Raw genomic sequence first — 15,418 nt, 5'->3', positions numbered from 1 at the left:
TATTCTAATCTTTTGATCCTCTCTCCTGTTGTTTCTTCCCAAGTGCATCCTGGATAGGATTCACCTCGGGGTTGGCATCCCAACTGCCAACGCAGAATTCCCTTTCCGAGAGGAAATCTGATGAGATGGGGTGGTGTGGTGGTGAACTCGGCAGGAGGATCACCAGGTGGTGAACTCCAAGAGAAAATGTGCTTCTTTCTCTTCCAAAGCATTTCCAAGTCCTGGTGCAGCTGGGCGCCTCTGGGTCTGTCTGGATCCCAGGAGTGAGCCTCTGCCTCTGGGTGGGGCCCCTGACCACACCCCCTGGCCATTGCTGATTGGCTCAGCTGCAGACACCTGATGGCAGCTGGGCCAATCAGACTTGCTGCCCTGGAATCCAGCACCCGGTTTGAAGGCGTAAAGCTCTGGAACTGACACAGGGCACGGCCAGAGGCCATGTGCGCACGTACCATCTGGGGATCTCACTACAGCGAAGTCAGATTCAGTAGTTCTGGACGGGCCCTGAGATCCAGCCTCTAAACTGTGAGGGTCTAGGAAGCCCTAACACACATCTAGCTTCTAGTTCAATCTCATTTTTGAGACCCAGCTGCATCTCTGCCCTCAATTCTCCATCATTTCCCAACCTTCTATGTGGTTTCCCCTTTGGCTTACATTGTACCAAGGCAGGGGGCTGTGCTGGGCAAAGAGTTCCAGGTACAGAAAATTAACCTGCACTAGGATAGGAACTCACCAAACAGGAAAAACACAAATCAAAAACAAACAAAAAAATGCTAATAATGATTCCTTCCACCCCCCATTCTTCCTTTTCCTCCTTGTGTTCCATTTCTTTATTCCTCAGATCTGTGGGGCACTTGGAGGTGCTGGCTGCGGCCGCCGGTGGGTATCCCTCCCTACTCCCTCCTCTCCTGGTCCAGTGGTTCTCAACCTGATCACACACCAGAGATGCCCATGCAGAGACCTAGGGTGAAGTCTGTAGGGAGAGATACCTATCGATGTATTTTTCACAAGTTTTCCAGGTAATTCTCTGGCACACTGCTCTTTCAGAACTCCTGCTCTAACCTATTTAACGGGGCTGCGGTGGGAGTGAGGCTCTGCCGAGGGGCCCTGGGTTTGGAATTCCTTGCTGGGCCCCTCTTCTTTGCCCCTTGCTACCTCCATTACAGTGTGACTGGGCATTTCCACATGTCCCAATGTTGGTGGGTGGTATGAGGAGTTTCCTCCCTGATAAAGGTAAGCTGCTCCTCTCTTGTCAGTGGAAGTGGCTGGGAGGAGATAGGAAGTTTAAAGCAGGAACAGCCATCTTGTGTTCACAAGGGGCAAGGACAGGATAAAGCCCATTGCGAAGGACAAGAATATGAAAAGAACGTGCCACCAATGAGCCCCAGGGCCCACCTTGGATCGGCCTTTCCTGTTCTTCTGGATGTGAGAAACGTCTCCACTGTTCATCCTGCTTTTAGTTTGGTGGGTTGAAGAGCAACAGAAAGCATGTGAACTCCTGAGCTGGTTCAGCATCTCAAGAATCCCCTAAACCCACTGAGGATCGGGAATCTGCATTTCATCAAAACCTCCAGTGGTCGCTGTAAACAAATTAGTCTGAGCAACACTGCAGTGAGGGCTTCCCTTAACCCGAGTCTAGGTTGAAAGCACAGGTTAGACAGCCAGATACCATGGGTCTGAGACCCAGTCCTATCATTTTCTGTCCCCGTCATTTTGGACAAGTGATTTACTTATTTACTTACAGTATTGGGGACTGAACCCAGGAGGCATGCCACCACTGAGCTACAACCCAGCCCTTAAAAAAAAAAATGAGAGAGTTTTGCTAAATTGCCCAGGCTGGCCTCAAACTTTCAATCCTCCTGCTTCAGTCTCCTATGTTGCTGGGATTAGAGGCATGTACCACCACACCCTTCTTGGATAAGTTATATAATGCCCTATGCCTCAGGTTCATTAATGGGTGGTAATCATTAGTAGTACCTAATTTATGGTTGTGAAAAATTACTTCATTTGAAGTACTTAGAAAAGTACATGGCACACAAACTAGCACTGCATAAGAATTATTATTATTGCCAGGTCCTCCAGGCAATCCCTGCATAGTTTGTCTTATTAAATTACTCATATGCTCAGCAACTTTCAGAAATAAGGCCAGAGTGAAAGCATGGCTTTTGCTACATACCTATGCCCTGAGTTATTTCTCTCTTGCCCCTGCTCCCAGATCTTACTCCAAGTTTCTCCACCAGCAGACCATGAAGAAGTGTTACCTTCTCATCACCTTCCTCCCAAAGGTCTGTTACCCATTTGATCTTATTCACACACCCCTCCACCCCCTCACTTCCTGCTTGGGACTGATGTACTATTATTTCTTTGCACCTTTAAGGCAGCACTTACTGGGGTTGTATGTCCTATGACTAAGTCCTCCTCCCTTCTCCAAGGGGCTTGGCCTCTCCAGGGGCAAGGTGCACCCTAGGATCTCAGCGGAAGCACCTGGCACAAGACCGTGCTGAAGCTTCCCTCCTGGAACCCTCCTGATGGGCCCAGGCTATGTCCTGTGCTTCATGCACATTAACAGGCTTGGATCCTTCCCTCTGCCCCCTCCTGCCCTTATGCAAGGGCTATTCTATTAAGTGCCGAAGATGCCAGGCCTGCTGCTGGGGACAGGAAAACAAGACTGACTAGGTCGCTGCTTGCAGGGAGATTTAAGCCTAGAACCACTAATTTGGGGCTCACCAGCCAAGTTGGGCCTTCAGATTTTGTCCTAAGGCTTTCAAAATCAATTATGTGGCTGGGCCTTCCTTATGTTGATATCCTCTGGCTAAAGATCACAAGGGACACACCCCTGGTTGCATCGAGGAAACCTCCACCATGTTAGATGTATGTTTGGGGAAAGCCTGCACTGGAAGCTGTCAGGAAGCAAGGGTGACTCTGTGATGTGCATCTTAATGAACAGGATTGAGAGGGAGAAATGACTAGAGCACAGCTAAAACTCGTAATAGGTAAAGAAGGGAGGCTCGGACAATGTCCATGTTTTTTTTTTTTTTTTTTTCCTGAACTCAGCCACGGTGGCAGAGTGGTCTTGTTCTGGTCCTGCTCCAAAATAGTCACAACATGTCCTGGTCTGATGCTGATGTTCTGTGAAACTGTTTATGTTCAACAGGAAAAGGACATGGTGGACCAGTGAGAACCAGGCCAGCTCCTGGCCACACCTGGACCTTGCAGGGACTGGCTGCTGGCTGGTGCCGGCTGCTCTTCCCTCTTGATCAGCTGCTGGGCTGCTGCACACCTTGCCATTGCCTGACCCCTTCAGCTTTTATTTCACCTCTCTGGCTAATTAAAGACTACTTGTCATCAAGTAACTAATTAATCACACCTGTGATGAATGCACAGCGAGAAAACAGGTGAGAAACCTAACCTCAGGTGTACGAAGATGGGGAAACCAGGGCTGGCTTCTATATGGAGGAAATTTTTAAACTTGGACCTGAAGAGAAGAAATTAGGCAGAAGAAGAGGGAAAGACCGTTCCTCTGTCTGTGCTAACATTTTTCAGTTAAATCTCCTAGCCCCCTGATTGGTGAGTAAAAGAGGCACTGACAGCTAGAAGTGTCTTCCACATAGGACCCCTGCAGCCTGAGAGGGGGGGAAATGGAGGCATAGTCCTGTAAGGTCCCTGCCCAAGGTGACATGGTTGGCAAGTGGTACAGCCAGGATTTGTGCTGAGGCAGTCTGTCTCAGAACTCCAGACTCTTAAACTAACAAACCCTGTTGTCTTTCCATTTATTATGGACATTTAAAATGAGACACTGAGGACTCTTGGGATTTGCCCTGGTTAGAAGGCTCCTAAGGATCTAGGCAGTCAAGATCCAAACTCAGGAACCTGGGCTGGAAGCCTGGCTCAGTGGGAGAGCGCTTGCCTAGCATGTGCAAGGCCCTGGGTTCCACCCCCAACTCTGCAAAAAAGACACAAAAAACAACCCCCTCCCTCCAAAACAAAACCCCCAACACTCAGGGATCTGATTACAGAGCCCCACGATTTTAAGCAGTGAACTTAGAAAATGCATGTGGGTTGGTAGTTTTTTGTTCCCGGCATCAACATATATTTTTATTTCTCCTAGGTGAAAGTTATTAAATCATATGTGAAACAACAGACAGCTTTCGAAGCTAGAAGGCAGAGAATCAATTTTACTTCATATTCAACTATTACACAGGGAGAAGTGGGAGCCAAGGGAGGAGGAGTTTGGCTCAATCAAGGACAGAGCAGTCTGGGAGCAGATGAGGGTTACCAGCAATGGCTTTGTGCAGGGGTCAGACTGTGGCCTTGGGCAGTGAGTGACCCTGCAACCTGGCTGAGACCTGGCTCGGGGAGCTTGTTAAGAATACAGATGCCTGAGTGTCTCATTCAGGAGTGACGCCCAGGCATTGGCACCTCTAACAAGCTCCCTGGGGGATCCTGGTCCACAGGTAGGGGCTGGGAACTGCTAGATAATAGAACCCTGAAGCCCAAACTTGAGGGAGTGGAGCCCAGAAAACCTTCTAGGGAAAAGACAACAGCATGCTGCTTGAGTAGCTGGCCCCGGAGCAGACACAATGGGAAGAGCCGCTGAGCCAGGTGGAGAAGAGACGCAGGGTGGGTGGCACTGTCCCTTCACTGATGCCTGCAGCAGTGAGAGAGTGGTCACTGAACCCACTGACTTGGTCCTGGCCCTTATGTGAACCATTACAGAAGCCTCACAGTGGCCCATCAGGTCTTGCCCCTCTTCTGACAGATGGCAGTGAGCGAGACAGGAAGTGACCGGCCCACAGGTAAGGGCCATCGAGTGGCTGACTGGGTTCACAGCATGTGTGTTACTGGGACTGAGCTTTTTAGGATAGGAAAAGCACTGACTCTTCAAGAAGAAGAACACTAGAGGAAGGGGAACACACTCACATCCCAGGACTGAGACAGTGGGGGACAGTGGCCCTGCCTCTTCCCCCACACGCACAGTTGCTTGATTTTTTTTTTTTCTGCTGTAAAAATAAGAAGCACCTGGCTCATCCCCAAGGTGATTTCTAGCTTTCACATTTTCTTTTTTTTTTTGATACTGGAGATTGAACTCAGGGGCACCTGACCACTGAGCCACATCCCCAGCCCTATTGTGTATTTTATTTAGAGAGAGAGTCTCACTGAGTTGCTTAGGGCCTCATCTTTGCTGAGGCTGGCTTTGAACTCATGATCCTCCTGCCTCAGCCTCCTAAGCTGCTGGGATGACAGGTGTACACCACCACACCATACTCTAGCTTTCACATTTTCTTGGTCACTTCCTTGAGAATGAGAATTAAGAAACTCTGGAGAGAGTGGGGTGACCTCAAGTTTCTTTAATGAAGGTTTGTGAGGTGATTATTTTGATGTCTTAAAAACTCAGTAGAAGCATTATTTTGGGCCTGGTGTGTTAGTGCAGGCCTGTAATGCCAGAGGCTTGGGAGGCCGAGGCAGGAGGACTCCAAGTTCAAAGCCAGCCTTACCAAGTTAGTGAGGCCCTAAGCAACTCAGTGAGACCATCTCTAAGTAAAATATAAAAAAGGGTGGGATGTTGCTCAGTGGTTAAGCACTCCTGGGTTCAATCCCTGGTTTCAAAAAAAAAAAAAGCCCCAAACCAAGAAACATTATTTTGGATTCACAAAATATTGCTGATTGCCAAAAGCTTTGAACATCACACATCGTACAGCTCATCAGTGAAAGCTGGTTCCCCTACTTTCAAATGCTCCCCCCCTTGACTCCAGGTGATCTCTTTGGTAAACATTTAGAGAAAGCTAGAATAGCCTGTGGGCTGACTTAGCCTTGTTGATGTAATCTGTTTGGCCAACAGAGTTTTAAAATTGAGAAATTTCACACTTTTCGATTTTTCTGAAAAATCTAGATATTTAACCACCTGGATTCAAAGAGCTGCTGCACTTGGGGAGAAGCCCTGTGTGATCTCCTTCCCCCATGACCACAGTCCCCGCGACATTCCAGTGCCTCCCACACAGCCTTGCTATCTCATTTATGGCACCTGTCTCATCCCCATTCCAGAAGCTTCCCTTGAGTACAGTGCGACCCGACACAAATGCAGAGGTTTTTTTTTTTTTGGACTAACCTCGAGAATCTTTTTACATCTGCACACAGGCCTGGCTCCCCTTTCCCAGGCTAAGTCACACTGCACTGCGACCTCTACTCTGACTCTCACATCTGCGCCAAAGCTCCACCCTTTCTCAGTGGAACCTATTGTACCCGGGCACCCTCTTACAGGACCAATACCTGTCCTAGGCTCACGAGTCAATGCGTTTAGGTAGATCATCAAACTGAGAGATTTAAGGTTGAAAATCCCAAGGATATCAAAACTGCCCAGGTTTTATGAATTTACCTCCCCAGAGCACACACTGCTGCCCCTCCCTCCCTCATCTATTTGTCCTTTGACTCTGAGGTGACCGGGTCTCAGGGGCTCTTTGTCTAGAAAGGATGCTGGGTCTTAGTCACACATGCTATAAATTTTTTTTTCCAGGTTGTTTGTTCATCTTTAGACTTGTTTTTTACTTTGGGAACGCTGTGACCTCATTTCTAATCACATTTATGACTCTTTCTTCATGGGGGGGGGTGGTACACAACCTGCCTTCTTGGTTAAGCCCATTAATATATTTTTCCAATTTGTATTTGAATGCCTTTAACTCATGCCTTCTCCATTTCCCTATAGGACCTAGAGTTGTTTGTAAGTTTCTCATTAATGGCTTGCTTTAAACTCTTTCTGTCTGGTTCCTTAAGACAGATTAGATAGATAATAAATCTAAGTACGGGATTATAGGTCCATGTACGGGTGTGTATGTGTATCTCTGTGTGTATTATATTTACTTTAGTAGTTTCATGTTGGTTGTTTGTTTGTTTATTTTGGTACCAGGTATTGAACCCAGGGACATGTAACCACAGAGTCATATCCCAGCCCTTTTTATATTTTATTTTGAGATAGGGTCTTGCTGAGTTGCTTAGGGCCTTGCTAAGTTGCTGAGGCTGGCTTTGAACTTGGGATCTTCCTGCCTCAGCCTCCTGGGCCACTGGGATTACAGGCCCGTGCCACTGCGCCCGGCTTCACTTTGTACATTTAAATTTTTGACCTATCTGTAGTTTGTTTTGGCAGAGTGGACGCAATGGAGGGCAGGGATGGGCTTTTCTGTTTTCTTAGTCTGTAGCACAAGAAAGGGAGACACTGATGCCTGTTTGTATATTAAAATGCAAAAAACAAAAACAATATGTTTTTCCTTCCTTCACTCAAGTAATGCAAGATCAGGGCTCATACATGTACACCCACGGTCAAAGAAAACCACTTATTTCGCTGTGACATATTTTCTGCAAGTACCTTTTTCTTAGTATATTTAGTTTTGGTTTTGAAACCTGTTTTTTGTCTGTCTTGCTTAACATGTGACAACATTTCTAACTGCTAACACTTACTGCTTTAACCTAGCAGCTCCCAAACCTGGCTGGGCAGCTGGCTTCCCAGTGGAGCTTGTTAAAAATAATGAATCTACAACCCCAGGGGTTGGGCCCCAGCAAGGTATTTTTAACAAGTTCCAGGAAGGTGTTTGGGAGGTAGCCAGGCCACCCCTAGCCCAGAGACCCCCCAGCTGTACCTGTGATCGTCTGGGTCTCTGAAGTGATGGTTCTGGTGGTGGTCTGAGTCTGGGTGGCAGGCACCGTTTCCTCCGATACAAACTGGACTGTGCCGGGGGCCGTTCCCGCAGCGCTGGTCAGCTGGCAGCCGCTCTGCTTGTGAGCTACAAAGGCATCTAGGTTGTTAAACTGCTGCTTGCAGATGCCGCAGATGTGGATGTCCGGGGTCAGTTCAACCAGCACGGTTGTGCTGCCTGGAACTCCATGGGACAAAGGGAGAGTCACCGATTAATTCCAAACAGCTTTAAATTACATTGCAAACCTGATTCCTGGTAGGAAAAAGGGCAGCAAGGCAGACCTGGCCACTTGCCAGGCCAAAACCCTCAAACCCTTCTTCTTTCTTGCAGATAGAATCCCAGCTGTCCTAGCCACAGTTACCCAGATCCAAGGGATGGCTCAGGATGACCTGTTGCCCCGGGTGCCTTTCTACAAGGAAGTTCTTTGATGTGCAGGGCTGCCTGTCACTTTGCAGGAAGTAGCAGCCACCTCCTATCCCAACTAAATGGTTATTATGAAAATCAGTCCCCCCACATTCCCAAACAACCACCACCATAAGAACCATTAGCCAAAATAATCTTGGTCCCCTACATATTTGTTGAGCCCTTCCAGCACACAGCTGGAAGAGTTTCTGGGAAACAGTTAGCATTCATGATAAAAAGGGTGCAGAAAAAATTGGCACTGTTCCCTCTTCTTTTGGCTTTCAAAGAAGATGTGCAGTTGGGGCTTCTGCAGCCATCTTGTAAATATGAGGACAATGCTAAGATTCTTATTGATTTTGGCTCTTACTTCACTGATCCCCTAATTTGGTTCTAGAATCAACTAATCCCAGACTTCTTGTTAGGCCAGGGTACTTCAAGTTTCTGTTACTTGTAGCCAAAATTCATTCCTAAATGACAGGGGCATTGCTTCTTTACCATAGTAAAAACCAAGAGTTAATACTGTGTTAATATTTGCAAAGCATTTAGCAAATATTAATACAGTATTATATGGCCCTATATTAGAAAGTACTATCTAAATATTTGTTAAACAAGGTATATAATTAATGTCCCTAATATGAGAATCTCAATTTTTGTTTAAAAATTTTCTTTGCATTATTATGAGAAAACTCATGTTTATAACAGAAGATTTGGAAGAAACATAAAGAAGTATATTTTTTCCATTTGTATCTCCCATGAACATTACAATTATATTTTCTTTACAATTAAAAATTGCACATGATCATGATATATTATAGAACTAATGTATTACAGAACTTCCTACATGATATTACATTAACATGGTGCTATACCATAATAATCTCTTTATAGGTATAATTACTTAATGGCAACACATTATTCCACGGTGCCTGTGCAGTATATAATCTCTGCAAAAATAAGGTATTTACATTATTTTCACTTTCCCCAAGTTAAAGAGTACAAGACTACCTTTGTGCATAGATGATTGGTATCCATGCACTATAATTTTCTGAAAATAAGATATTTACATGATGTCTAATTTTCTCCATGTCTAAGACAACAAGTCTCTGTGCAGAAACACAATTTGGCTGACTTGCTCAGGAGAGAGACTGCTGAGCACGGTGACATCAGTCATCTTGCAGAGGGCCCTATGCACTGAAGTCCTTTGAAATCAGTGGCTGGAAGGAAGGAAACAGTCTCCCTGCAGCTACTGAATCACCTGCATGGGACTAACAGGTGAACAAGGACTGGGAAATACAGTGACCTGCACTGCTGAGGATTCCTTAATGATGGAGCAGGGCTGATCCCCAAGATAAAGGAGTTTGAATACCAAACAATGTTGCTGGCATGTGGAAGCGCACAAGGAACGAACTAGACCGCATTAGAATCTTGACACTCTCACTTACCAAAGTGACTTTGGACTTGGCTTTTCTACAAAATGGAGAGAGGAGATCTTTCCACTGACTAGGGTTGTTGGGAAGATTAAATGAGATGGTGCTGGTAAAAGGCCAGCACCCCTTCTCCCCAAGCCTGTGACCTGGTGCGGTCATTACTCTTCAAACAAGGACATAACTGAACCCCACTTAGGAGATACTGAGTTATAATGGTCTGGGAGTGAGGGGCTGGGGTTTAGGAAAATCTGTTCTTTTCATAAATTATTCAGAAAATACCCAGCCAAGTTTGAGAGTCAATGTCTCCCAAACTGTAACGGCTAACAAGTTGAGCACTTACTATGTGCCAGGTGTCTGCAAACCCTTGCGCCAGGCCAGGGTTCTCAAAACTTCCTGTGCTTCAGAATCACCCAGACAGCTGGTACAGATCACTGGCCCCACCCCGAGATCAGCTGGGTGGGGCGCAGAAAGCTCCTTTTAAATACGCACTCTCGCTCCCAGGTGGTTGGTTTGAGTTCAGCCCCCGAACCACACTTTGGGAAACAAAGCATCGGGCGATACAGGGGACTTAAAAAGGTTGACGTCCTCAACAGGATAATAAAAAGGAACCCCAAACTCAAAAACAGCGACCCCAGCCCGTTTCCCATTCAAATCCCCACCTTTAATGTGGAAAAGGCTTTGCAATGCGCCGTCAAGACCTCGTGAGACTCTCCAATTCCCAGAATCCAAATTTGAGCCACCGAGGCAGAAGTTTCCCCATCAGGGTTGCCCTGGTTACCCGGGTTCCCCTCTTCCTTCCCCGAGTCCCAAACTCCGCCTGGCGGGGCGGGAATGCACCGAGAGGTGCGATTGTCTGAGCCGCACGCCCTCCCCCACGCTCCCTTCCTGGGGGTCTCGCAGCGCTGGAGGGCTCCCCCAGTCTGGCTCCAGCTCGGGCGCGCCCCCACCCCAAGCCCACTCGGGCGCCCCCTGCACCGCGCCCGCCGGCTCCCCGAGACGCGACTCGCCGCCGTCACCCCGATTTCGGGGCCCCGGGCCTGGTGGCTGCGTCGCAGACGTGCTTGGGCCCGGGCCCCGGAGCGCGCACTGGGCCCTGGAGCGCGCACTGCGCCCGGAAAAGCACTTACTTTGCACGGAGCCGGGGAAGCTCTCGCCCTCGCCGCTCGCGTTCATGGCCGCAGACTGGGAGGTCCCCGGCCGGCTGCGGTGCCAGGGCGGGGGGCGCTGCTCTACATGGTGCAAGGACTTTTCCTTTTATTTTTTCCACACCCCCCAACCTTCCTTCTCCCAACTCTGCGAGGCGGGGAGGACGGATGTAAAGCAAGCTCCACTTCCGCTGCCTAGAGGGCGCTGGCCGGGCCGGCCGCCCCAACCTGGCTCTGCATCAGCGCTCCCCGGGGAAGCGGCCGCCCATCCCGATCCCAGGCCGCGGAAACCCCCCGGGTTCTGGGTGGCCGAGCGCGTCCGGTGTGGGCAGGCGGCCCCAGGAGGACAGGTCGCACCCCTGCGGTTCTCGCCGGACGCCGCCACCCTCCGCCTTTGCACCTGCCGCCCCGGGCGTCTGGCCCCTAGGCTGCGGTGCGGTGGCACTGTCCTGGGACGCCCGGGTGGCTTGCGGGAGACCGCTGCAGGCTGCAGATGGGGTGGGGGCGCGGGGTGGCGGGCCTTGGAGGACCTGGCGGGACGTGGCGCTGGGCAAATCCTCAGAGCGCTGGGTGGGGGCCCCTGCCCGGCTGGTAGAATCAAGAGGACCGTGGCCAGGTGGATGATGAGAGGAATGGTAACTCGGGTCGTAACGCGGAAGATCCTAGTCCAGGGCCCTCCAACTTTATCGCGCTCCACAGTCGCTAGGAGGCTTGTCCTTCCAAAGCGTTTCTGATTCAGTAGGTCTGAGGTTAGGCCCGAGAACGAGCATTTCTAAGTTCCCAGGTGAGGTCCCCGATGTGGGTGGTGTCCACACTCTGAGGACACTGCGCTCCCTGATGTGTCCTCACCCGCCCGGCCTCCTCTTTTCCTACTTTCTCCTCCTGCAGCCCATTCCCTCCAGCCCGGAGCGCTGATGCTTTCTCTTCGTTCTGCACCCACCTGCCACCGCCCTGACCCCTGCGGGTCTTGATTCCAATCCGCAGCCTTAGGGACTCTGCCTTGTCTGGCCCTTGCTAGTACAGCAAGCCCCCTCCTCCTCGCGCCGGTGCTCCCCGTCTCACCCCCCTCGCCCCTGTGTACTTTATCTTTCCTCTTAGAACTTGCCACTTGTCACGTATTGTGTGTCTTAGTATCTCTGTCTTCCTATGTGTTCAGAAAGACATTCAAATAGATATCTTTCCTCCACCCCCTTACTTTTAATAAGTCCCCATGGAACTAAGGATTTAAAAAAATCTCTTTGTTTGAGGTACCCCCCAATGACTGACTTGGCCTAGTGCTTGATACATAGTCGGCCTTCAATAGATATGTCTTGTGTCACCACTGGAACTTCCCCTGCTGCTCCTCTAAGAGTGTGCTTATCCCTCCAGCAATGACTTATTCTTGTGCTCACAGTGTGCCAGGCCCTGTGCTAGGCCTGGAGGTACATCAGCCCTCCAGACAGATGTACTGCCTGTCTGAAGGTCAGGGTGGCAGTCTACTGAAGTCCACTCCTGTAGCATTTTGGTCATTGACAGAAAAATTCCTACTGCCCAGGGACTTCGAAACTGCTCATCCTCATGTGTCCTGTGTAAATAAACCTACTGGCTGACAGTTGTATCAAAATATTACACATACAATTATGGAAATTAAACAGGTTTTTTTTTTTTTTTTTTCAGTGCCGGGATCAAACCAGAGTCTTGCACATGCCAGGCAAACAGTCTATCACTGAGCTACACTCCAGCCTCACACATACAATTATATACAGTATCTAATACTTGATAAAAATAAGAAAAGTTATGTTAACGGTTTGGGTATTATTCTTTTTACTGTCATTTTAGAGTGTACTCTTTCTACTTCTTAAATAAAGTTTACTGCAAAACAGTCCGCCCTGTGTGTGTGTGTGTGTGTGTGTGTGTGCAGCCTCACTGTCCTGGTAGGCTGCATCCCGTGGTTGACTTCTACCACCTAAGTATGTGTGAGAATACTCTATGACAGTCACGAGATGACAAAATTGTCTAATCAAATCCTTTTCAGGACACATCCCTGTTCTTAAGTAACACGTGATTGTTATCCAGTCAGCAGTGCCATTTCTTGATTGTGATAAGATCTCCAAAGATCATATAACTGAAGCCCACCTGCCAGAGCTGCGGGCTGGTGAGGACGGCCTCCCAGAGCAGGACCTGTTTGCATAAAGAGCTGGGAAGGAGGCAGCAAGTGAGGATGGGTGAGGCAATTCTAGCCCCAGGAACTGTGGGGGTGAGTCCCCGAGGCTGGCAAGAACTGGATGTAACTCGGTGCCTATGGGGTGAAACTTACCTCTGCCCCGCCCTGCATTGCTCAGGCAGTTCGGCCTCCTTGCTATTGCTTGGGTAAGCCCAGGTCTTCCTAAACTAGGCCACGGCAAGGGGCAGAGTCAAAGGCAGTGTCGCTTTCCCTTATCTGGCCCGCCATCTTGAAGAGTTCTTTCCCTTATCTGAAGATGTTCTTTCCTGGGACTCTCTGTGGAGAGGGACTCTCTGAAGGCTCTGTGGAGCCTTTCTTACAGTATCTAACTAAGATGGCCAATCTATTAAATTATTTCCTTGCTTAAATAATGTCTGGCAGGAGACTTCCAGATGTTTTCTTAAATTATGAAGAGAATACAGCATTTTTTCCCCTAGCAATGTCTATAGTAACAAAAATAATGAGGACATATTGACTGAGTTAACTATCATAAGTTTTATGAGCAAAGATATCCTTAATAAAATAGTCTATCAAGGGACCAATGTTTTTTTCCATGGTAAACATGTTAACAAATGCACTTTCCCGCAGCAATCATTCATTGTTCATAAAAAAGTTCTCACGGCAAGAAATCTTGCTTATTTTCTTGCTTGGGTACAGCATCTACAACCTTGCCTGGTGTGTAGGAAGGCAGGGATGGGTGAATGGAAGATGGAATACTGAGGTTGCTTTGGAAGATACTAAAAATGCAAATCTTTGTTCAGGAAAGTGTTTCCCTTTTCAGTAAAAACACAGACGAAAATGTGATATGATGTCAGAATATAGAAAAATTATAGATTCCATTTAACTTTGATGAAACTGTTATTTTTAAACTTCCCTTATTTTTCTAGACAAAGATTAGCAATGATGACTAACTCAGGGCTTTACATTTGCAAAAGTACTGGTGTCAACAGCCTCTCTACTCAAAACATATTATGGGAAATGATAATCAAGGTTGACAGGTCCCAGGTTTGTTGGCCCTCTGCTCAGCTCGACATACTGGGGAAGACTAACCTTGTTTCTTTTCCAGCTCGACATACTGAGGAAGACTAACCTTGTTTCTTTTCCAGGCTTCTGGGATGTCTAGCTTCCTTTTAGTTCTGGTTAATGGATAGAAGTAAGAAGCCAAATATTTCCCACTGTCCCCTCCGTATTTTAGTGGCAGTGGCTCTATCTCTTCCCTAGCTCCAGATCCCATAGAAGGGACCTAATGGCCTCAACTTCTGCCAGTGACTGGCTCCTGATATCTATGTCTGAGAACATCACCCTTCCCTTTGTTCTCCCTATCCTACCCCAGGGTGAGGGAAGACAGTGGCTTCCAGATGTTCTAATCATCCCACTTGGCTTCTCAGCTTTTACCACCTGGTATCAAGTTCCCTGTGTTACATTTGCTGAAATCCCCAAAGTTGCTTCTTTTGCTCTGTTCAGACCCTGACTGACACAGTTGGATTAAGCTGTATGGAGTATGTAATTTTGTTCTTGCTTTCTTGACCTCTCTGTAGGTGCTCTAACCTAGAGAGCGCTTCAGACAAGCTCTGAGGGAATTTGTTAAAGCCCACGTGCTTGGGCACCACCCAGATGTGCTGGAACACCCAGATATACTGTGGTCCAGGCCTGCAGGGTGGAGACACACCTCAGGTGACTCTACGGGCTCCTGACTTTATTGAATCCTGATCTGAAGTCTTGGAAGGGGACCAGGGGGAATTTCTTTTGCAAAATGGATTCACTAACAATGTTTAGCAACTGCCCGTATCCTTTAATAAATGTCCATAAAGAAACACTAAAAATAAACACCAAACCCTCTGTAATGGGATATGATCAAGACTGAACCTGTTGGGCAATAAATGGAGGGTACACAACTAATTATTTGAATGAGAGTTGACTTGGAATCTGGCCTGGCTCCTCACTGAGGTGGCACACCTGTGATTTAATATTATACTCGCTCATTTAACTTCATATGAACCAGCATGCACAGGCCTGATTTTTTTCTTTTATATAATTAATGAATAAGCATGGAAACACCCAAGTGATATAAAGGGTGTTCAGTGAAGAGTGGGTGCCTCCCCAACCTTTCCCTTTCAGAAAACAACCACTACAACCAGTTTACTGGGTGTTCTCTAAAAAAAATTCTTACCCATATAAAAATGGCAGATGCATATTCTTCCCTTCTTCTTAAACACTTCCCTAGGATGCAATCAGCCGTCCACACCTTGCTTTCTTGCATACGAATGTATTTAGGAAAATACTCCTTACAAGACCTCTAGATTTGCCTCCTGGATTTAGGAAGGGTCTAGCTTTCTGCTATATATAAAACATACATCAATGTTTACTTAGGCAACCCTCACGAGGGAACACTCAGTTTCTAGTTTTTTATTACTACAAATCCAGGTGCAATTAATATCTAGATTTATATCTGAATCAAATCTGTACATGAGAGTATATCTGCATACTAATTTCCTAAAGAAGGATGGCTGGTCAAATCTTGGTGATTTATTCTTAGAGGCTCTTTATTCATCCAAATTC

At 47.6% G+C, this 15,418-nt stretch overlaps 1 protein-coding gene across 2 annotated transcripts in view; it reads right to left on the bottom strand.

The window, feature by feature from the left end:
- The window catches only part of Zfp64 (ZFP64 zinc finger protein), a 72,815-nt gene extending 61,996 nt beyond the window's left edge, over window positions 1-10,819 (bottom strand). For both annotated transcript variants that reach the window (XM_027946438.2, XM_027946436.2), the window contains exons 1-2: window positions 10,639-10,819; window positions 7,626-7,865 (exon numbers count right to left, since the gene is read on the bottom strand). In XM_027946438.2, coding sequence (XP_027802239.2) covers window positions 7,626-7,865; window positions 10,639-10,684 — 286 coding nt within the window. In that variant the 5' untranslated portion in view covers window positions 10,685-10,819. The remainder of the gene's footprint in view (window positions 1-7,625; window positions 7,866-10,638) is intronic.
- Between the last annotated feature and the right edge of the window lie 4,599 nt (window positions 10,820-15,418).

This window comes from Marmota flaviventris, chromosome 2, assembly GCF_047511675.1.
Source record: "Marmota flaviventris isolate mMarFla1 chromosome 2, mMarFla1.hap1, whole genome shotgun sequence".
Lineage (NCBI taxonomy): Eukaryota > Metazoa > Chordata > Mammalia > Rodentia > Sciuridae > Marmota > Marmota flaviventris.
This window is presented reverse-complemented; position numbering and strand designations above follow the sequence as displayed.